Source organism: Chrysoperla carnea, chromosome 1 (assembly GCF_905475395.1).
Source record: "Chrysoperla carnea chromosome 1, inChrCarn1.1, whole genome shotgun sequence".
NCBI lineage: Eukaryota > Metazoa > Arthropoda > Insecta > Neuroptera > Chrysopidae > Chrysoperla > Chrysoperla carnea.
Window position 1 is genome coordinate 55,886,822 of NC_058337.1, and position 23,742 is coordinate 55,910,563.

General features: G+C 29.4%; 1 protein-coding gene across 3 annotated transcripts in view; it reads left to right on the forward strand.

Moving 5' to 3' along the window:
- Window positions 1-21,335, forward strand: part of LOC123305066 (colorectal mutant cancer protein) — a 90,385-nt gene extending 69,050 nt beyond the window's left edge. For all 3 annotated transcript variants that reach the window (XM_044886671.1, XM_044886672.1, XM_044886673.1), the window contains 7 exons: window positions 8,626-8,767; window positions 15,337-16,142; window positions 17,788-18,053; window positions 18,126-18,268; window positions 18,891-19,017; window positions 19,819-20,518; window positions 21,141-21,335. In XM_044886671.1, the coding sequence (XP_044742606.1) occupies window positions 8,626-8,767; window positions 15,337-16,142; window positions 17,788-18,053; window positions 18,126-18,268; window positions 18,891-19,017; window positions 19,819-20,518; window positions 21,141-21,221 (2,265 nt within the window). In that variant the 3' untranslated portion in view covers window positions 21,222-21,335. The remainder of the gene's footprint in view (window positions 1-8,625; window positions 8,768-15,336; window positions 16,143-17,787; window positions 18,054-18,125; window positions 18,269-18,890; window positions 19,018-19,818; window positions 20,519-21,140) is intronic.
- Window positions 21,336-23,742: the final 2,407 nt, after the last annotated feature.

Here is a 23,742-nt window from a genome sequence, read left to right on the forward strand (position 1 = left end):
AATGACGTCCACCATCTCTATGAAAAACTAATATAATGTAGAATACTATATTTAGAAAATATATAAATAAAAATAAAAATTATTTACCATATAGTTTCGATAAAAAACTTAAATAAATAACTCGTTTTAGCGATGATTTTTGTGGAAAAGATATGAAGACTAATGTTAAAGGCATATGTCATAGTGTGTGTGTTTATATGTATACTAGAATCAGTAGTGAGGAACTACAGTCTTTTGAAAATAATATATGGTATATGTATAATAGTCATAGCACAGTTAATGCACTGAATGATAGTATTAGTCCAAAACTTTTTGACTGGACGGTCGCGGAGGAACTACCTTAAAACAATTTTGTAGTAAAATTTATAGAAATTAATAAAAGAAATCCTCAAGTTTCCAAACAAAAACCCGATATTCAGAGTTTTGATGAATTTTAGTTTTGGCAACCCTAGTCTTTCTTTTTCAACTTATTTCTCATTGAAATTTTGATAAAGTTGAGTTGTTACCGGGATAAATTTGGCATATGAAAGGAAACAGGTAAGAATGGTGAAAGATACAATTGAATTACAAGCACTGCAATTGTACCCTTTACTCTATCGATTTGAAATTTGGATATATTATAGGTATTCATATTCTATCTGCCCTGGGTTCTCCTGCTAATTCTGTTACTACTAATATCCTATGGTACTAATCCTGTTAATTTTCATAATTTTTATTTTTCACACCCAGATACAGTGGAATAAGAAAAAGTACCTGGCTGTGAACCATTAAAATTAGGAAAATTAACAGGATTTTTGAAAAATAAACTCAGGGCAGATAGAAGATAGAACCTATAAACATACTCAAATTATAATAAAGTCGATAGAGTAAAGGGTATAATCTAAGTGCTTGAAATTCAATTGTAACTTTTACCATTCTTATCTGGAAAATCCGCTTTTCTTTATAAATTTTCTTTTCCACCAATGAATATTTATGGGGATTCAATCAAAAATTATGAGGTTTCATGCCAATCAAAGAATGATTTCACGCCAATCAAAACTGTGTGAATAAGCCTCTTTGATCAGGTCTTGTTTGACATCCACCCCAATTTAAAGTCTATTAATGTCAAAGCACTCCTGCTATTCTTAAAGAGATCCAAATGAAGGGTGGAGATGAGCCAACTTTTTTCATAAGTATCATAAGGGACCTTATAGACTAAGTAGGTCTCACTCTGGTAACCTAATCTAACTATTGTAATCTAATCTAACTAATTTATCCGATAAATGTTTTTTTTTTTAAAAGTTCTGAGATGAAGGTCTGATGAGCTCTGAGATTCATTGATTGTACGTGTAAATAACATAAAGTATGCTTTACACGTTAACATACAAATAGATACACTGGGTTGTGAAATATTACTATGTAGGTATAATGTAATTTTAATTGCGTTTGTATTGTTGATATAATTTTAAAATATATATATATTTAATATTATTATAGGTAGACACCTATAATACAATTATTAACGATATTAAAATGATATTTGTTTAATTAGTAATTAATTAGTTGTATATCTTTTAATTTATTGAATGAGTGGCGTCTAAATATAAAATTTCATGTTTGTTTTCATAAAAACTTTCAAAAATGTGTTTAAAACAATTTACAAATTAATTAACTCTGACCAAAAGAGGAATTAATTAACTCTGAAATCGACGATCAAAATTAAATAAAATAAGCAGTGAATAGGTATTTTTTTTATCTTTACCGCTAGGTAAATATAATATTAATTTGAACTTGCTGAGTTAGTGACCTTCACAAACCAAAAAAAAAATTCCCAAACCTAAAAGTAAATATAAAACATACCTGGTGGATTTTCTTATCATCAAAAAAAGCCACTCACAACTCACTCATCTGTTATACCCAAGATTTCTTTTAAAGATCCCAGCTTGGAAAAATAGTATTATCTTAAATTGCGAATGAGAATTACGCGTCCAGCGTTCAACGGGTCCAACTATAAATCATTGATATTCCACTGCAACCAGAGAAATTTATTTCCAACCGTTTCCCTCCAATCGATGGAAAACTGATAATAAACTAAAAAAAAATGGTAAAAATTGTACCTGATGTGGTTCTACAGATTTTCATATTTTATTTGACTTTCGATCATCAAAATTATATTTAATGTTCTTTTTTTTTTAATTTTTTTCATCTTATCATATTGGCTAATATGGGCGAAACAAATCTTAACAATTATTCTTGGTTAAATCGAAAACCTTTCGTTTAAAATAAAAGAGTATGATACCACCATAAAACTCTATTAATACTATAGCAATACTATTCGAGCTATAGCTTATTAAATGCAGCCTATTGTTTCCGAAAAAGCAGATAATCAATTTTATTTTCTTCATAGCCCTGTACATTTTTATTTTACTGATTGCTACTTCAGTTCACTTTGAAAATCTTTTTAAGAACTTCAGTCGTTCGTAAAATAAGTCGTTAGAGTTTTTTTCGTTGAAAGTGAATAATTCGACTCTAGATGTCGGAGAATAAAGAGACATTCAATGAGGCATACCTCGAAAACTATTATTTTTATAGGGCTAAACAGCAATCGAACCTCTTTTAATTGTAGCAGTATTACAAAAGTTTTAAGCACAATTTTCGCAAACCTACATTAATTCTCTGCGCCAACATCATCACATGCTATTTCTGTAAAATACTTTCACAGCAAATTTCTTATGAAACTCTGATCCATCAAGAAACAGCAGACTCCATGTCGCTAACTTCTAAAGCGTGGTTTTTAATCATAAAATATAACCTTACAAAATCATTCAAGTTTATTAATGTTATTCCCCCCCTTCGTAAAATATTCCAATTTCAAAGTTTTACTAATTTTTACACCGTGCTTTGTGATTTAAAATCAATAAATAAAATACTTGATTATGCTTTTAATAAAAAATATATTTATAAAAAAATAAAACCATTTCCATTGAGTGAACAAACTTTTTGTTATTCATCAAAATTTTATAGTAGATAAAAGCGAAATCATGTTTATTTTAGTTAACAAACAATTTTATTAATTAATAATTCATCATCAAATTCAGAAATACATTTACGACCAATGTGAAATAGTATATAAATACATATATAGGGTGTCTCACAAAACTGAAGACTGAGATTAACTTGATAAAAAACGTTTTAAACAAAAAATTTAGAACCAAAACAAAGTACTGTGAGGTTGATATAGGCTTAGCAAGTCAAACATTTGTTAGGGTCAAACTTTGTTCATTATTGTTAAGCACGTTTTAAATTGGAAAGCTATTTTTTTAACAAAGCTAACAACTTTTGTTCGTAACATTTTTTATAAAACCTGTTATATTCGGCAGAAATCTGAAGCAAAGTTATTTATATATAATTTTCTTACTTCAGAAAAGTCAGAAAATTGAAGAGGTCACTTCATTGATTATTTTTGTATAAAAAATGCGCTAAATACAAGTTTACAAAAAAAATTTGTAAACTGTGATCTTCATTGTTAAAAATTATGATTTTTACTGGCAATTTTATTGTTTTGAGGTTTTTCGATTTTTTAAGGAAACCGGTGCACCGGACAAAAAGAAAATTTGAGCCAAAAAATTAAACGACGAACTGGTTTAATTTTGTATAAATTAAAATCTTAACTTTATCTTCATGAAAGATGTAAAAAAAAATTTTTTAATAAACTATTGATACGGTAAAACGCAAAGTAGCCGACATCTCCGGTTTTTCTGGCAAGGTCCACTCTTTTGTTATCTTTCATTTGCCGTATGTTTCATCTTTGATGCGACTTTCCAGATATTCAAGATAGCAATACAAATTTTTTTTTGTCACTATCATATTCAGCGCATTTTGTGATGTGTTTAAAAATAGTTAATAAGCTGGCGTCCTTAATTTTTCGACTCGCTGAAGTTATTTTTAAGGTAATTTTAGGTAATTAGGTAAATTTTTTTACGAAGAAGTCGATTTGAGATTAATAAAATATATAACAAGTCAACTTTGGTTTAGATTTGCTGAAAATCTGCTTAATACATTCGTTTTTGAAAATTGAATCGAACAAAAGTTCTATTATCAGAAACGAGCAAAAGTGGACTTTTAAAGGATCTCATAAGTCTAGGTCCACCAAAAATTACCGAATCAGAATAACTTTATTAGCTCTATAATGTTTGCCTAATACTTTTGATTGTACTGTTCAAAAGAAAGTACGAAAGCTCAATCTCAAGTAAATGGTATACCCTGTATATAAATTAACTTAATACACAGACAGACGAGCACGCAGATTGTTCTCTAAACATTGTTTGGGAAAATAGAAATGACTGATTGTTTGGAAATTAATTCAATGTTTTGAATAAAACAAAATGATTTTGCTTATACGAGTATTTTTCCATCGCTGGACAACATTGCACGTAACGTAAAAGAAGTGAATTTTAACAAACCATATATTTATTCCATTTACTCACTCTTATATAAATTCCATATGTATTCCATATGTTCGGGAAATAAATTTCTTATGCGCCATACTTTTTGTGCAGGGCATTACATTTTCTATAATAAATCAAATATAATAACAAATATTAATTATATCTACTTAATATATTTTTGTTAATGTTCATAATATTTTATATTTCTTACTACTTCTGTATTCCAATTTTGCATTCCTACAAACGTTGTCATTCCCTTGAACGATTAGTTCAGATTAATGATCAAATATTTTTAAACGTATCATAATGGGTAAAGTTTTTGAATCGGGAGTACTGTGTTGTTTTTAATTATTTCTTTTATTAATATTACTATTAATTTTATTTGAAAATATTTACTTAGGAGTGTTAAACTGATAAACCAGAAATACCGTTGTAACAAAAGATAAAAAAATGATTATCGTAAAATTATTTTAGGGTAGATATATCTATTACTATATTAGAGTAGCTAATTAAAAGCTGTAACAAATTCGATTGGTATAGAAACGTTCAAATTTCAATAAAAATTGCATGAAATTCAAGCAAAATTTTTCAAAAGTAATACTATAATTTTTAAGCGTATCCGATTAAGCTATTTCTTGTGTAGCTTTTGGAAACTTGCGGTAATATTCTTTAACTATATTACTGTAAAGAATAAGCACAAGTTAAAAGGAAATATGCTCTTAATATATTCTTGGTTCACGGAATTTTTAAGCAGACAAATAGATATTTTCTTGATGTATGAATTAAAATTACACCTTAGGTAAAAATTGATTTAGAAAAATAATAAGCGTAATGTCTCAAAATCACAAGACCATCCATTAACTATGATTTTCTTATAAATATTATCAAAGATTAGAAATGAGAAAAATCACAAGACCATTCATTAACTATGATTTTCTTATAAATATTATCAAAGATAATAAATGAGAACTCTAGGACATTTTGAAGAAATATACTAGAGTTTCGGAACGCAGTTCGCCACCAAATTAAGCAACGAGAAAAAAATCGAAAAATATATGATTTTCGTACTAAATTTTGTTTTTGTTACGAGGAAGTTATTTTTTTACCAATCTTCATTAATTTTAAAAATCGACTAATATTAGGGAAATTTATATTTTTTTAATATGCAAAATTGCAGGAAAAAATGTACTTTAACTTAAATAAATAAAAAAAATTTAATTTCTTTCAAGTAAAATTGATGTCTTCAATATCTCCGTCATGCCTGCAAAAAATTCATACTTTTAAAATGATTCTTTTTTAAATTAAATTAAACATAAATTCATCTTGGATAAATTAATTTGCTATTCAAAGGTTTGATGGATTGTTATTATTGGTATTAAAGGCCATAGTTCCCACTTAACCAGCTAAAATACCATAAGCTGGTTGTCATTTTCACACCAACTCTAATTCAATAATAAAATATATATTGTGGTATATACAACCTCAAACCAAAACAAAATATTTAGAGTTATATAAAACATTTGTAATATTTTCATGATTTTCTAAAAAAAACTTTTTTAATACTTTATGATGAAAATAAAATCCTCTGTGTGTTTATTAAATGAAAACTTTTTAATGGTCATTAAAATTATTATATATAAACCATCCGCTTTACGTCTCCTCGTTTCGTACCGCCCTTGTCATATAGACAAGTTAAACCAAGCCAAACCAAACCAACCAAGATCTATTACTATTTAAAGCTTATAATGTTTAAACTAAAATATGACTCTGATATTAAATTTGATATAAAGTTTATTTTAATATTAAATATAATTAATTTTATTTTATATAGAGGATGTTTAATATAATTATACCATAAATTCAAGCAACATAGTCTGGGCAAAGATTCAGTTTGTGGAATAGAGCAGTCAGCCTGGAGGCTGAAAATGGGTTGGAAGCCTAATCTAAATGCAAATCATATCTACTGTTGGGTTTCTTCCAAAAAGTATTTGCCTATACCAATATTTTTTATTCATAAAAGCTTTTCTTTGATAGTCTCTCTCACTCTAAAATATATAAATCATTTACCAATTTTGGTTCAGTTTTGTAGTCTTTATCGTTTGTATAAACGACAACCAGATTCCATGGCAAAAAAAGTGTAGTAGTTTGCGAAATCCCAACTTGTAAATTGATCAGGGTCCAACCCATTTTCGGGCTATATCTGAAAACGATTCTAAGAGATAAACCTGCAAAGTAAATTTAAACTCCTGGCTTACCTCAGGTCCAAATGAAATAAAGTGTATTAAAACTTGCATCCAAAGTACTCAATCACTTTTCTATCTTGCAAGTACAAAAAACGTTAGTTTTTGGTTTAACAATACCCATAAGTGTGAAGTCAAACACCTAATTTTATTTCTGGTTTCGTAAAATAAAGATCATTTTGATTGTTAAACACCCACAACCTTTTTAAATTACATTTTTCGAATCTTGTATATGGTTAGAAATTTAATACAAGTTCTTCTGTCACTCTCCTTCGCAAGTTAATCGCAAGATCACTTCATAAAAAATTTTGTACTCATCCCCTGTTAGTTTACTTATTTGTTTGTAACCTACTCTGAGCATGCCGCCCACAAATTTTTGACGTAACATCCGGTATACAAATGTTAATACGTAGGATTCATTTTCAATTCGAGTGATAATTATTATTATCAAACTTGTTGAGGATTAATAATATATTCATAGAAAAACCATCTCAATGTACATAAACGAACGTGATGCGTTCCAATGTCAATATATGATTTAATTTAAACATACAACATATTTCCACAACCCCTCTACATTCGATTTTAATAATGCGTTTCGTATCGGATAGGAAATAATATGATAATATTTTACTATAGATCCTATCTGTTTTATATACGATAGGTGTGCATAGTTATTTCAATCATATCATCAATTTAGCAGAATTGGTACAAATTCAAATGAGAAATTGTTTTTAAAGATGAGAAATTATTTACAAAATTTGATTTAGACCTGACTAAAAATAGACCTAAAATTATTTTTAAGAAGTGTTGGAATAAACATTGAAAACTACCTTAGATATCGTAATATCGAAAAGATGTATTCATAAACGTATAAAAATTAATTAATAATTAATTTTCAATTAGCCTGGAATATTATTTTTCAGACTATTGATGATTTTGATGTCTGGACAGTGTTAATAACAGGATACAAATAAAAACTGAAATTTACATTTTCATAATTTTTTCAAAATTTGTTAGTAATTATTTGTAACTATATTTGTAAATAACATTTAAATAACGATCTCGGAATATAGTATAACATTTTGGTCCGAACAATTGCCTGGCATCCATTGCGTTATATTTGTTTTAGTTTTTTTGAGTTTTGCGATATTTTCAAAACCATAGAGAATGGTCTGATTGTTTCCTATTCTACTGACCTATAGAAAAGAGATAGGTATTGTTAGCACTAAAGAGATTATATGTATAGAGTGCGCATTCGATGAAATTCATGTTCCAATATTAGAAAGAGATACAAAAAAGGTACGGTGCAGTTATCTCTACTATAGATAGTAGATAGATTATAGACAGCTCTACCTTAGATTGGAGGCCGTCACTTTCTAAAATTGGAACAACTTTTCAACACAGAAAATATAAGAATCGCACAGTGTAGTATTTCTATGTCTATGGGCCGCACAGTCGTTTTGTCTGTTTCTACAGAGTGGTCGATTTGTGCGGCTATTGCTCAGTCTATTCTCAATGTCTTTGGAGATTTTACAACATTTTATAGGCCGGAAAAACTAGTGCTACATCATTTTAGATGGAGTGTCTCATTGTTACAGCCGTAGAAAAAATGTCCTTAACACTGAATAAATTTTTTAAATGTATGTTTTAGAGGCGATCCTCTAAAAAATACATTTAAACATTTAAATTACAATCAAAGAATTTGATTGAAATTTCACTAACTCTAAAATCTACGTGTATTATTTGACGTAATGAATCAAAGCTTTGAATCATAAATAAATGAATATGACAAAGCACCACTTTCAGTAATTATTTTCAATTTTGAATGTATCAAATGTATAATAAAATATAATTCAATAAAAGACAATCAAAATTTACAATTTCAAAATAATATATAATATATATTAAATAACATATATTTTAATTGATAGCATATCTTGTTCTCTTTGTTTCAGGAACGCCTTCAACAAGAATTAGCAATACAATCACAACGTTATGAAGAACAACTCACTGAATTACATTCAGTGATTGCAGAATTGACAAGGAAATTACATCAACAACGTACAATGGCCATTGCTGAAGAGGATGAACAATCAGGTATTTAATTATATGTTGAAGAAAGATAGAGATGTCTGGTTTACTAGGTTTAATTTGTGTTCAGTGTGCTCATAATAAGAGAAAATATTATCATCGTTCGTTTGAGTTTTATATATGTTTGTCTCTCTTTGTTCGTAATAGTGCATGTAGACAGCATCCATACTGGAGTTTTGAACATCATAAGCTCACTTGATATATGCAACTTGTATAACAGCCTTGTTATGTTCGTATGTAAATACAGGACGTTTCGAAAATTTTGAAAGCAAGGTCACTAGGGCTAGAACTCATCTAATGCATGCAAAACTACAATCTTCTTATACCTACCTACAACATTTCAGATACCTGTAAGGTGTAGAGACACAATATGTTTAATTTACAAGATAGTGCTTTGTTTTTAAATTCAAACCTTCTTCTAAGAATTTCATTTCATTCCTACTCAAAATTAAATAAAACAAAACTCTGATATAAAAGAAAATCCAATTCTTCAAATTATATTTCGAGATGTTATCAAGTTCGAATTTTCTTGAAATAAAAACTTCAATAAAATGAATAGTTCCTTCCAAATCCTTGCATGATAAAAAAAAAACATTTCCGGATGGCGCTCTATTTTGAGACCACTCGGCAGTTCTCACGCAGACCACAGAGCCAATCTTTTTAAATTATTGATTCGTTGATCCATATTATAAGAAAATTTAAGGTCGAAGTGATTGCCTTAGACTAGAGTAAAACGGTTGCCTATTGTTTATGGCTGCTTATTGTTCACTTTGGCCATAAAATTAGTTAAGATTCTGTTAGTAACTATAGATTTACATACTGGAAAAAGAATTCAAGCAAGAATTTCAAAAATCAAGTCAAGTGCAAATAGATCTTAGCAAAGACCAAGGATTCTCAGATCTCACACCTTTTTGCCTGTTTAGCCTGTTTAAAAAAGAGAGAAGCGCTTGACTATATGTCAAGTTTTAAACTCCTAAATTATGTTAGTGATAACATGTGTAAAAGCTGGGAAGAGTAATTGATTGGAATTTTTATGCAGACAATTTTGAAATATATTATTTATCAGGTCTACCATAATAAAAATACAGTAACTTTTATCCTAGGGTAAAAATATTTATTATTTCTACATACGCGTCGTAACAGTTATTCGAAAACCCTAGCAAACCTCATATTTTTTTTAAACAGTATTGTGATCGCGATGCTGGAATTATTAAGTGAAATCTTAGTTATAATGGTATACCTTCCTTCGATTTTGCGACACCCAATAGTATTTCATTCACATTTAAAATATACATTGATATCGTCTTTAAATAGTTGTGTTGGTTCATATAATAACGATGTCAAATAAAGGCAATACCACTTTGATTTTACCATTTTACCATGTACATAGCTCTTGACTTAAATCATCGTCTCTTTTGTCTATTTTCATTATATTCTCTCTGTATAAATAATTAATCCGCAAGTTCAATAGATAACCTATAGAATACATTGTTCTAGGAAGAAACACCTAGAAATAGTTGCTCCAATTCACTTTATTAATTTTAAATCCTAGAAATTCAATCAGAAAATGTAAGGGAAAATTTCTAGGTACGTTGTTACCCTTTTTAAAATTACAAAAGTTACTGGGTAATTTTAAATTTTAAAAATAGTTACAAACTAGAGTTATTTATTTTTTGATTCATTTACTCGCGGTCTTCTATTCAAGCCGGAATATCCAGAGTCAGAGTTTGTAGAATTAATAGCATTAAATGAAAAAATTTACGTATGTAAATCGAATGACAATGCATTTTAATGGTAAACAACACCGGATTTTTCCATCGCTTCTATCATATTTTGTACATACGTTTTATACAACAAGGTATTATTTAAAAATATATATTTTTTTTATTGAGCGCTTATAATTACTTTCTATTTTTAGTACAATATAAGTTTGCGCTTAAAAAGTATTTTTTTATTTAAATTTTTTTATAAAAGCATGTTAAAATATACACCAATAAAAAATTTGATGGCACAAACTAACTATTCGATGGAAAAATTACGTTCTGTATTTTTTTTTTTTTTTTTTTTTTTTTTTTTTGTAGTGGAAAAATAATAAGGTTCCGTTTTTTGACGTGGTGATAGCTTTCATGTCTCAATTCCCAAGTGACTTCAGTAAAACTATACGACCGTCCGTTATATTCACATAAAATATATATGTTTTCTCCTTAAAAAGAAACAAATATTTCACTTGACTTCCTTTTGCTTTTGCTTACTTATCATTTAACTAGGTCAACCACAAGTTCTTATAAGTTATTAGTTATACAAAGTTATTTGCTGTTTATGTCGAAATAATGAAAATGTGGTTTTGGGCACCATTAATTTTACATAAAATATCATTTTGCCTTTGGAAAGTTTCTATAATGCATACATTTCAAATAAAATAAAGCAGCCGCCTATGTATATAGTATGTACGTTATTATACCATGTATATATGAAATATACATAGTATATTAAGTTTCGTCCCAAGTTTGTAACGCTTAAGAATATTGATGCTACGAAAAAAATTTTGGTATAGGTGTTCATAGAATCACCTAATTAATCCATTTCCGGTTGTCCGTCCGCCTGTGGGCACGATAACTCAAAAACGAAAAAAGATATCGAGCTGAAATTTTTACAGCGTACTCAGGACGTAAAAAGTGAGGTCAAGTTCGTAAATGAGCATCATAGGTCAATTGGGTCTTGGGTCCGTAGGACCCATCTTGTAAACCGTTAGAGATAGAACAAAAGTTTAAATGTAAAAAATGTTTCTTATAAAAAAATAAAAAACTTTTGTTTGAAACATTTTTTTGTAAACATCACTGTTTACCCACGAGGGCGTTAATTAGGTGCAAATTTTATAGTATGTATTAATATAGGAATATCAGTTGTGTGTGTGTCTATTTAAAAGTGAATGAATATCTTTTGTTATTTACGTGACGTCAAAAAAACAAACGATTGCGCATCAACACTGTCTATACATGGTATTTCAACAATTAACTCTACTATTTAATTTTTAGGTATTAGGTGAGTGAGTCAGGAAAGTTTAATGCACTATCAACTAATTTCACTTTTACAATTAGACTCCTAATTTTTAGCGAATTTTCCCTCTTTGATGTGCTATTATTGTAATTTTGTGATGATTTGGAAATTTGATATTTATGCTACTTTTGGGGTTTGAAGAAAGCCCAAGTTCGTTAATGGACAAAATAGTAACGTATGAAAGAGATTATGTTAAATAAATCTATTATTAGTAAACCAGGACCACAAAATGAAAGGACTTGTGTTTTCCCAAGTCGGATACATAATTTCTTTAAATTTCTATCATAAACACTTTATGACATTTTCCAAATATACGCCATGTTTCAATACTTAATAGTATATTACACATCTAGGGAGCAAAACTATCACCGTCGACTCGGCTTTACCTCTGGCGATAATGAACATAAAATCTGAGACATTCATTACTTGCTCCCGTGGTTACTATTGTATACTATTTTTCTCTCCGATAGAGGCAGAAAGCGGCAACTTAGCTTTACACAGCGGGACGAAAGTTGACACTTTCTGCACAGAGGTGAGAAAAACAGATTTTCCTTCCTTCATCGTTAACAAAATAATTAGGTATTTTCCATCTTACAAAAGCTCCTTCTAGTCTAGAATAATTCCAAATATTTCAATTCAAAAGTAGTGGTATCTTGCAGCGTCATCCCGTCATGTGTCACAATAGCCTCTATGGCCTTAGTGTGTCCCACACCAACAGTTCTTTATTTTATATAATCTGACGAACGGAGCTGGAGTGTTGAATCCCCAAATATTGGTTTCCTGTAAATTTTTATTAATTTGCTTGTTCTCCATTATGTACCATATTGCTTAATAGATCTTTAAAATATAATAGAAATATTTCAGTGACTTTCTATCCTAGACGTATATCACGTCAGATCCAGATACCAAAGATCCCAAGGACATGCATTACATTTTCTATTAGTGATGTGCTGAATATTCGAATTCGCATTCCCGAATATTCGCATATTGTTTAACATTCGCATTCGCAAATAAGGATGCGAATGTTTTGCAAAATAACCCCAAACTTCGGGAGTAAGAAGAATCAAAAATAAGTAGTAATGTAGTTACAATCAGTTATAACGATATTGAAGGGACTAATAGTAAGGGTCACTATAACCGATAGCCATTATATAGGTTTACATACAAATTATGTGCAAATTTACACATGTTGGTCGTTTTTCCAAGTGATGATGATTGGTCGCTGTAATCGATATATGAGTTACAAAATAAAGTTAGCAAGGTTCAAAATAGTATTATACAATACAAGTAGGTACGTATATTCATACGTGGGTCGTTGTAGCAGATAAGTCGGATTTAAATTCAATGAATATTGGTCGTTATACCCAATATTGTTATAGCCGATACATTCATGTATGTGTTTATTTAGGTATTCAGGTACTCAGTAAGGGCCTTTCAATTCCATCACTGTAACCGGTTTGTCGTTACAACCGGTTCTGATTGTGACTGTCTAAGTGAGCAGTTAACGTTCTGACGTTATTATTTTATTTTAAACACAAAATCTATTGAAAAAACCTTTCTACATCCCTTAAATCGACATAAATTCTATTTACTATAATTCACAAGCTATTACAAGAATAAAATGTTACTGGACAGTTAAAAGCACTTTTATTATTGTTTCATTTACAAAAAAGAAGTAAAAAATTTTTTGTTGTACATTTAAAAAATCCAATTCACTACTCTAATAATGATGGTATAAATAATATCATCCCTTAAAGTTTCTCAATTGTTTTAATGAGCATATAGTTGAGTCGTTATAGTCGCGTTATAAAAGGGTTAGGCAAAACAACAAATAAACAACATGTTTTTATACATTTATTCAACTCATTACATGAATTACTACTATACTATGTTGTATAAGGGTAGGTCTGTTTGTTATTAAGGGTAGTAAGTAAGTACTTATAAATTTTTTTCCCCCCAGTTGTTATGTTGTGTAGGCGGGTATATTGTTTACCATTTGTGCTGTGTGGATTAACTAACAACGTACATCACCCATACCATTTTAAAATACAAATATACTTATTATTTTTTCCAAGATTTTAAAAAAATAACTTAAAACTGCAAAGTGTCTCAAAAGAGTCTTTACGGGTTCAATCATAAAACGCGGGAAAATTTCACTAATCAATATTTCTTTTCTTAAGTTAATTATGTACGACTTCTTAAGTTTCAAGATTCTCAACTAAGATTTGCTCCGTTGTCCTGTGGAAACGTAACTCTAATTTATTAATACCTCTGCTATACTTAACCTACCCACTAATACCGTTAAGCTCATCTCCTCAGGACCGCTAAACTCCACGCCATCCCGCTAAACCCAAATTTTACTCATATCTATTGGACAGCCTCCCTTTGACCTGACTTGAACCCCTCATTGCGCTCGCATATAACTCTATAATACCTGAATAATAATAATTAATACCGCAATATTATTAAAAATACATAGTACATTGTTAGTTGTAATAGTAATGAAATGTATTATTTATTTGCGCTCCCACCGTTTAATGAAATTTAATTTTTTTGATGTAAAAACCTTGTAGTAGACTGAATTGAATGAATCTAAACCTTCATCGGATGTACTTGAACACGCACACAAAATTTCATCATAATCGGTCCATCGTTTTTACAGAAGTTAAGTGACTAACATCTATACACAAGAAATATTTATAATAGAAGATATACCATAAATTAGCACGGCAGCTTTTGTTTTTTATATGAATCTTAGTCTATCCCGTTTATATGTGAAAAATAATATCGGTTAAATAACTTCTGGATCTGCAAACGTCAGTAAAAAAAATTAAACGAACAGACCTGTTTTACGGGAATGATGCGTTTTAGATGTTGGGCTGTATCTAATTTATTTACATATTAAATATTCAAACGTGCTGATTTCAAAGATTTCTTAATTTTTCCCATTTTAAAGTGCGTGTTTTGAAATACCCAGTATCATTATGTATATTATTATTATGTTTTTTTAAAGGTTTTGTCATCTGCCCTGAATTTCTAACAAAGAGAAAAATGTCTTTATGAATTAATTATTTTTAATACCTTTTATTCTTCTTTCTGATAGTGAAATTAATTGCCTATTGTTGTCAGAAGTAGATTTTACATGGACAATGTTAAAAGATATGCGAAATACATAACTTAATTTGCTTAACTCATTCCTCGAAGTTCACAAGAATCCTTTCCAAAAAAAATTATGTATGGAAGGTAATTACGTTACTCATAATCTCTCTGTATATAAGGCCACTGTTTTAACATATTATGACAGTTAATATAATTAAACTAATGTCCACAAAGCTACGAAACTTCATTACAAAGATCATAATAGTTCGTTTGAACGATATTCTGTATGAAACAAAGAGAAACAACTAGCCCATCTCAAAATTATCTCATAATTCTCTACAAAAAAGACAAATTCGTCTTATCTATTTAAGAATTTTAAAGTATTTTCTTCAGTTTAAATAGTTGCTTCTTTTTTTCAGATGTCGGAACCAGTGCGCATGAAGGCTCAATAACATGTCCGTTAGATGTCAGTGAATTAGAACCAACTGATAATGATCGAACATACGCGGATGATTTATCCGATACAGATACTAAATTAGTAATGCCAGAAAGTCCATTGGAACTACCTGAACCAAAATTAATAACACGGTCGCAGCTGTTAGACGACACAGAAAATCTCATTGATCAACAAAATACCATTCAATTACAAAAGGAAGTTGATAGTTTAAAAGCTGAAATTTTATCCTTGCGTTCACAAATTGAATTCAATACAGATAATAATTTAGAAAAAAATCATATACGTCGACAGGCATCACCAAAAATTAGTAACTTAGATCAACAAGCTTCGAATAAACATCATCCAGAAAGTTATGACGAAGAAGATATTATCAATGATGATGAATTTGAAAATGATGATAAAGAATTAAAAAATAATATTTTAATTGAAAATAAAAATAATTTAGAAAATAATTGGACCTCATCACCGCCACAAACAAGCCAAATTTTGACGCCAATGAATAATTGTTATATAAAGTCGTCGAGTATTGTGCCTATACATACGTCATGTTCCACATCTGGTTCGGCCAATCAAAATCAACAATTAATATTACATCATAACAATTATATAAATAATAAAAATCAACCAAGATTAGAAACATTCAAACAGAAAACAATTAGTGAAAAATCAGAATTATTAGTAACACAATGTGCTACGAATACGCCAACACAAGCAGAAAATTTAATTGGAATGAATAATCAACAACCAATTGCTAAAATGGCTGAAAGGGTATGTATACATAATTCTCTAATGTCTAATGAGAAAGAAACCGTTAATCTATCTATATCTCGGTTCAAGTCAAATCATGTTCTTGAATTCCTTATCTCATTGCATAGATAGCCAGAAATATAACAATCCGTAGAGCACAATCACATTTAGAACCCGTAGAACACAATCACATGTAAAATGTGTGTATTGTCGATCGAAAACAAGCATTTTTATTTCATTTCACTTGCTTATTTAATGAAAAATATATTGAACATTCAATAAATCTGATGAAAACTGGTTGGTATATCAATATTGAGCCCAAAAAATCATTCGGAATTTCGATCTAGACGCTGCTCATAACGTTTGTTTGCACTTCATACGTTTATGTCTGGTATAAAAAATTCCTTAATAAATGTCGTATGGGCACTGTATCTTATCTAAAATTACGCAGCAATTTAAAAAAGACCCGAAAATCAGACCAGACAAACATTTATTTAGCAGACTGTTTCTGTCTTAAATATAAATGCCATTTATCAATTTTGTTTCAATGTTTTATTCTTTATCGTTGATATACGTTGAATGAAATATATAAATATGCGATTAAAGAATCGTTAAATTAAATAAAACTAATTATCCTAACAATTAATATGAATAACGTGGAGATTTAAATTCCGGATCATATTTTGAGCTACATACAAATCTGAAACTAAATTAATGTATCCATTTGATCTAAAACAATTTTGTTTTCGAAAGCTTCAATTTTTAATTAATAACACATTTTAAGTTCCAAAGCAGATTCCTTTGCTAATTTCTAATTTTATATGAAAAATATTGGCGTATACTTGTATAATGAATAACATTTGGTACAAAATAGAGACGATATATAGAAAATAACAATGTTTTTATCGATGCCCCATACTACAATTAAAAAGTTTGATTGGTAGCAACCAAAAGTAATTTTTTTGCATTATTTTCACTTGTACTTCACTTGATTATTTATTATCAATGTAATGATTTTCTTTCTTACCATCCGGGAAAAATTGGAATATATATCAGTATATCTCCAATGATTCCTTTTGATCAAAAAATTATAAAACTGGGATCATAATATATCTAGTTATATCTTAGTAGATGTACTCGGATGAACTACTGTACATCACAATTGATCTACAGTTGTTGATCTATATACATCAGAGTACATCAACGTTCATCTGCACACATAAGTGTTAGTCCACGTTTACATCAAAAGATGTATTACAGTACATCTGTTGACAAAATGTAGACCAACACTGGTGTACGTTGATGTAGTATAGTACATCTGTTGATATAAATGTAAACCAACACTTATGTTACGTTGATGTGCTCTCATGTACATAGATGCACTACTGTACATCAATTGTGATGTAAGTATAGTTCGTACAAAACCAAGTGGCACCGAACAAGAGAGAGTATAGATATAAGTGCACATACATATACATCATACACTCTCTCTTGCTCGGTGCCACTTGGTTTTGTACGAACTATAGATTTACAGAGACGAACAAGTGTACATCTACTAAGATCTATATAATCCAGTTTTTCCCGTGCATTCTGTTCCCGGTTACTTTGTTTCTTTTCTACACTAAAAATATATAGTTTAATAATTATTATTATAAATTTTATGTAGGTTCGGTTACGACGTACAGAACGACCGATTACTGGATCAGAAATAGCAAATACAGGTTTATGCTCAACACAAGTCGCAGAACATTTAGTAAGTGACTTGCGTAGCCAATCAGAGCTACAAGAACAACTAGCAATTGAACAACGGCCACCGGATGAACAAGCATTTGAAACAGAAATACATCGTTTAACTACAAAAATTGATAATTTAAAGTCACAAAACAATGTGCTATCATTAACTTTAACTGAAAATAAAGCACATTGTGATAAGTAAGTGCTAAACTTTTTCAAAAATCTGTAGTTTTAATTTTGCATGTGTTCAAAATTTATTCTCTATTTTAGATTAACTTTATTATGTGGTAAATATGAATCAAATGCAGTAGCTTTAAGGGTAGCATTAGGCCTAAGTGACAGAGCAATAGAGGCTTACGATGTACTTTTAGCATTATTAGAAACTGAATTATCATTGGACGAATCTAATGAAGGTATTATTTATTTTATTATTTCTTAGTGGACAACGAGAAATTTGCTATGATCACTATTTTAACCCGATAAAACATATTCGATAAATTTGGGAATATGCTTTATAAAATACACTTTATGAAATAGTTCTAACAGGTACTAATTTAACTAGTTTAACCGTTTTCCATTAAACTAATTAAAACAATTCTTATGAGAAAATTACTGTTGCAAATAACCAACATTTTTTCGAAATATATAATATTTAGAAAATCGAATAAATTCGGTAGAAATTCAATGCCAGATATTTTATTGCATTCACTTTCTACCGAGCTTATTTACTTTTCAAAAAATTGTGTTCAACACTGTTAGTTATTTTATTAAAGTTATTAAAATTTGAAGTATTTTAGTTTAAGATCAAGATTAAATTGAATGTCACCATTGTATCTCCCCATCCGAACCTACCAACTTTTTTGATTGGATACTTCCCCATTGAAATTATGACGGTGGTAGCTTCAAGTGAGGTACGTGGTTTAAGAGATAAACCTAAAACTCATGTATAGAGCAAATTTCTGGTTGTTTTAGTTGTTAGTCAGAGGAAAGTTTAATTTTATTTTGTGGTTTTTGTTTCTAATAATTTTTTTACAGAAAGTATTGAAAATAGAAAATCAGCGGAAAGTGTAGCGTTACAATTACTTGCACGCTTAGATGAAAATGATACTACAATGTTGCTAGCCTCACCGTGGCAACATAATATTTATGCTAATACAAACAGGTATTTTTCGTTTTTATTTTATTTATTTATTTTTTAAATACATGGTTAGATACCTAGTTTTGTTGGAAATAAAATTACATTAGTGAAGAAATAAAACGTAAGATCGAAATCTCTCACCTTCACAATAATTCTTTTATCTCCATCCAATATTATAAATCGTACGAATAAGAATAAACTGAATATCTGTTCAAACTTATTCTACTATTTAAAAGTGAATTTTATAGTGAAATTATAGCGAAGAATATCTAAAGTTAATTTTATTTCTAACGATTATAATTCTTAGTATAGCAACTGGTTTATTAACTCTTGAACTCTTGAAGAAACGGTCGCTGCACACTTTTTAACGATACTTTATGAAGCTCGCGATCATTTAAAGAAATTAACATAAATTTGTGTGGACATTGTTCCTTGGCAATCCAATTAGCCTATCATTTTCTTATTCCAAGAAAAAGATACTTTCAATATATCAGGCAAAATACTTTTTATTCATCACTTGAAAAGCGGGCGGAGCACTGTTTCTATGGACATTAGTTTTTTCGAATATCGGATCAAATTTTTTATGCTCAGTGATGGAGTGCTGTTGGTCTGTCTATAACGACCACGTCTACACAAATTAATGAGTTGCTGCAAATTATTGCGATAAATGTATATCTTTATGTCCAATATTACTCAATTAGCAAAAAACTAAATATGAAGGAGGATTCTATATTGAAGAAGATATGTCAATTAAATAGTCTACAGTGTGTCTGTCAATTTGTGTTTCTAATATTATATTTTAATTTTTTATTAAATTAAATATAGCACTCAAGAGCAATGGACAGAAGATCATGAAACGCGGTTGCGCGCACACGTATCACGCTTAAAAGCAAATCGTAGTAATGTCGAAGGAACTGCAGTAATTCTGGAATCGTTACACAATGAAATATCTCCGATATCTGGTGGAGGTCGGCATGGTACCGTAATACAAGACATGCGTAAATTAGACTTGGAAACTGCTGTCCTCATGCAAGAACTTATGGCATTACGCGAAGATAAAGCTGAGTTAACAGCAAAAGTGTATCATCTGGAAAAAGAAAAGATTGCGAGTGATTTAAAATTAGCTTGTCTTGAAACACAACAACGCGCGCAGACATCAGCACTGAATAATATACGCGGGCAATTAGCAGATACTGAAGCATTACTATCGTTGGCAAGTCAACAGAAAGACCGTTCATCATATTCCGAGAAAGAACATGCTGAAGGTGTGGAATTAGAACTAATACAAGCATTAGCGAGAGAATCTAGATTAAAAGTTCGTTTACAAGAATTAGTTAATACATTGGAACAGGTGACAAAGAACGCAGAGGCACGATTACTTGAGGGGCGAGAATTAGTTGCCGATTTAAATCAAGCGAATAGTACATTGGTGCAAACTGTTGATAGAAATCATAAGAAATATCAGGCACGTCTTAAGAAATTAGAACAACAAATGTTAGCAATGGTTGAGAGGCATTCCGTCCAGGTACGTTACAACATCTATAACTTTTGCTGCCTTACTTCTTTAAATATTTCCGTACGAAAATAAGACACCTATCAATAGGTTATTTTTCTTCCAAGATTAGAAAAATTAAAATAAAATAAAAACGATAATAGGCACATTCAAAACAAATCTATGATCAGTAACTGATTAACAAGTGATCATAAATACTCCAATAAACAAGGAGAAAAAAGTAGTATAATTACTTAATTTTGAATAAATGAATTAGTTTGACACTTTTATACATATTTGGTCACCTTAACTCTTGTAATTTGAAGTTTGAGCGACTGAAATTATTAATTATACAATCACGATATAGACAATGGCGTCTTGTCATATGATCATTAATAATTGTTTTATGTATCATTCAGAAAATGGCTCATAAATCATAAATCGTTTATTAACCGATTTCAACGGTTGCTAATCGATTAAATTGTTGTTTCATAAAATATAATTATGTAATTGACTTTGTTCTGAGGGGGCTTTTGTTACTTGGCGATATCGAGAGAATGTAGGCATAGTTCCTATCAAAAAGCTTGTTACACCCTTTTTTAACCTACCTTAGGATATAAAGTTTAGTAAAAAATTTAATTTTCATTATTTGCAGGTACAAACGTTGAAACAACGTATTGCAGTATTGGAGGCATTGCCAAGTCACAGTTCGGGAAATTCAGAAACATCCCTGTGAACAAGAAAAAGGGAAATCGAATTTCACTTTGGTGTATTTGCTATAATATATTGTCTGTGATGTTTATTTTTTAAAATTTTTTTTATAGATGATCTTCAAAAATATTTTTTCACAGCCGCCATATTTGCGTCTTAATTAATGATTTTATATTTTTTTACTGTATTTGTTTTTATGTATTAAATGTATATTTTAATTTTTTTTCTTTGTCTCTCTAGTCTTAAAACAAATTTTTACAAATAATAGCTCCCAAAAATTATACGTAATTTTTAAATTTGCTGAAGGTACTTGAATTGTTTTACAGTCTAACGGTATAATCATGCTATGTTAACTTAATGTTCAGAAAGAGTCGCTCCAGTATCAATGCAAGCGAGTATTGAATACAAGCGAGTAATGAATTGAATTAAAAAAGTTTTTATATTATAGCTCTACTTTTAAACTGATAACTTCGAAATAGAAACGACGTTGAAAAAATTACTTGAAACTTGTAAATCATACATTGTTAGCCTGCCTGTTATTCTCTTGTGAGGGTTGCAGAGAAAACAGTTTTACGGAAGTGATTACGTAAAACTGGGAAAAATTTCAATTATGTTATATAGGGGAATGCATGCAGTATACAAATATTCAAACCCGACTTCAATTAAAAGAAACACTTTTAGAGGAGATGAAGAATGTAAGCAGAAATATATGTAATAAAATGAAAAACACATGACAATTTGACATGTTTGATAGCAAGTGTTTGTTTTTGCATTCGAAACTTTGAAGTAATTTTTCAAAGGATCTTTAATTTTTTCTCGACATAATTTGAATACTTTTTTACTTAATATTAAAAATGAGGAACTTAAATAGAAAGCCCTAAAAAAACAAAATCCTCAAATGACCGCAGCTACAAAGATTTCAAATTAATTTATTTGTTATTCTTGAGAAGGTCATAATATCTTAGCTTCTTACTTTATGTGCTTAATAAGCACAAACTGATACAGGGCTATTTTCAGGGTGCATTTTGCCGTTAGTTACAATAAACTTTTTATACTATTTTTACTACATTGAATACTTCCAGTAAACCGATTTCTGTTGCAATTTGTCCGACATTACGAGCTAAGCAGTAACTTTAAATATGTAACAAATTTTTTAAAAATTAATAGACAATTTATCGGAACATCATGAGATAATTGGAGCACATTAAATGATTTTCACAGGCTCCAAATAATACCGTTATCTTAAAACAATTCAAATATAAATCATTTATTTTAGGTCATCTGTAATTAATATAAATTATTTAAAAAATAGTAAAATTCTTGCCCAAAATATTTATGATTTTGACCGCTTTTAATTCATGAAGTGAGGTCTGAACTGAATGAAAACAAATAAAGCTCTTTCAAATTGTACACAAAGTAAGTAAGTAACTGTAAGTATTATTAAATAAAAAAATGCATCGTTTGCTAATACAACAACAAGATTATAAATAAATTAAATTAAAAATAAAATAAAAATGTTATTAATTATATATTATTATCATGTAATTAATTATATATTCATATACCGTATTAACTTTATAGAAATAAAATTCGTTTACATATGCTAATTATTGTTTTTTTAAATCCTAATAAATATTTTCTAATTGCTTACAAATTGAGATTAATATTATACTTGAGAAAATTTCTTTAATAAACATAAAGGGCGCATATGGGAGAAAATGTTACAAAACCATTTTAGGAACAACAAAATAATTTAGGAACCTAAATTAGGTTTATTTTAGGAACCTAAAAATAACCGAACAACAAAATAACGAAACTTCTAGCCTCGCGAATATAACAATGGGCATAAGATAAAAATATAAAACCGATCTGCAGGCAGGTTTTAGCCCAGCCTACGAAGGGAATGACAATTTTCTGATCCTTAAAAAGGTAATTGATAAAAACTTGGCTGTAAAGAGGAAGAATTATATTGTTATTTTGTAGATTTCGAAAAAGCTTTTGGCAAGGTAAATCCACAGTCACTCCGGGAAAAGTTGAATAAAATGGGACTACCTAAAAACATCATTAATATCTTAAAGTCGATATCCATCAATACTTCTTGCTGTGTCCGGGTGAAGGAGATTAAGGTGACAAAAGAATTTGAAACCCAACAGGGTCTAAGGCAAAGTTGCCACCTTTCTTCACTGCTCTTTTCCCTCTATATCAACAGCTTCAGCCAAGAGCTGGGAGGAATTAACGCTTTAGCACCATGTATAAAAGAAAAGGATATTAAAATTTACTTTTTGATGACGATATGGAATTACTAGCTATATGAGTGTTAAGTCTGAAAAGGGCTTCAAAACAGCTAGAAAACTAGCAAAAAATCAAAGCTAGAAGTTAATAGACATCTTATCTAAAATATATTTTGGATCGGAGAGAAGCCTGCCTGTAAAACAGTTAAGAATTCCAACGTGCGAGCTACACATATCAAAACTTTCTAATAACTTTAATTAATTTATTAATGATATTAAAGGGGATAAAAAGGAAATCATTTTTTTAAGTTTACA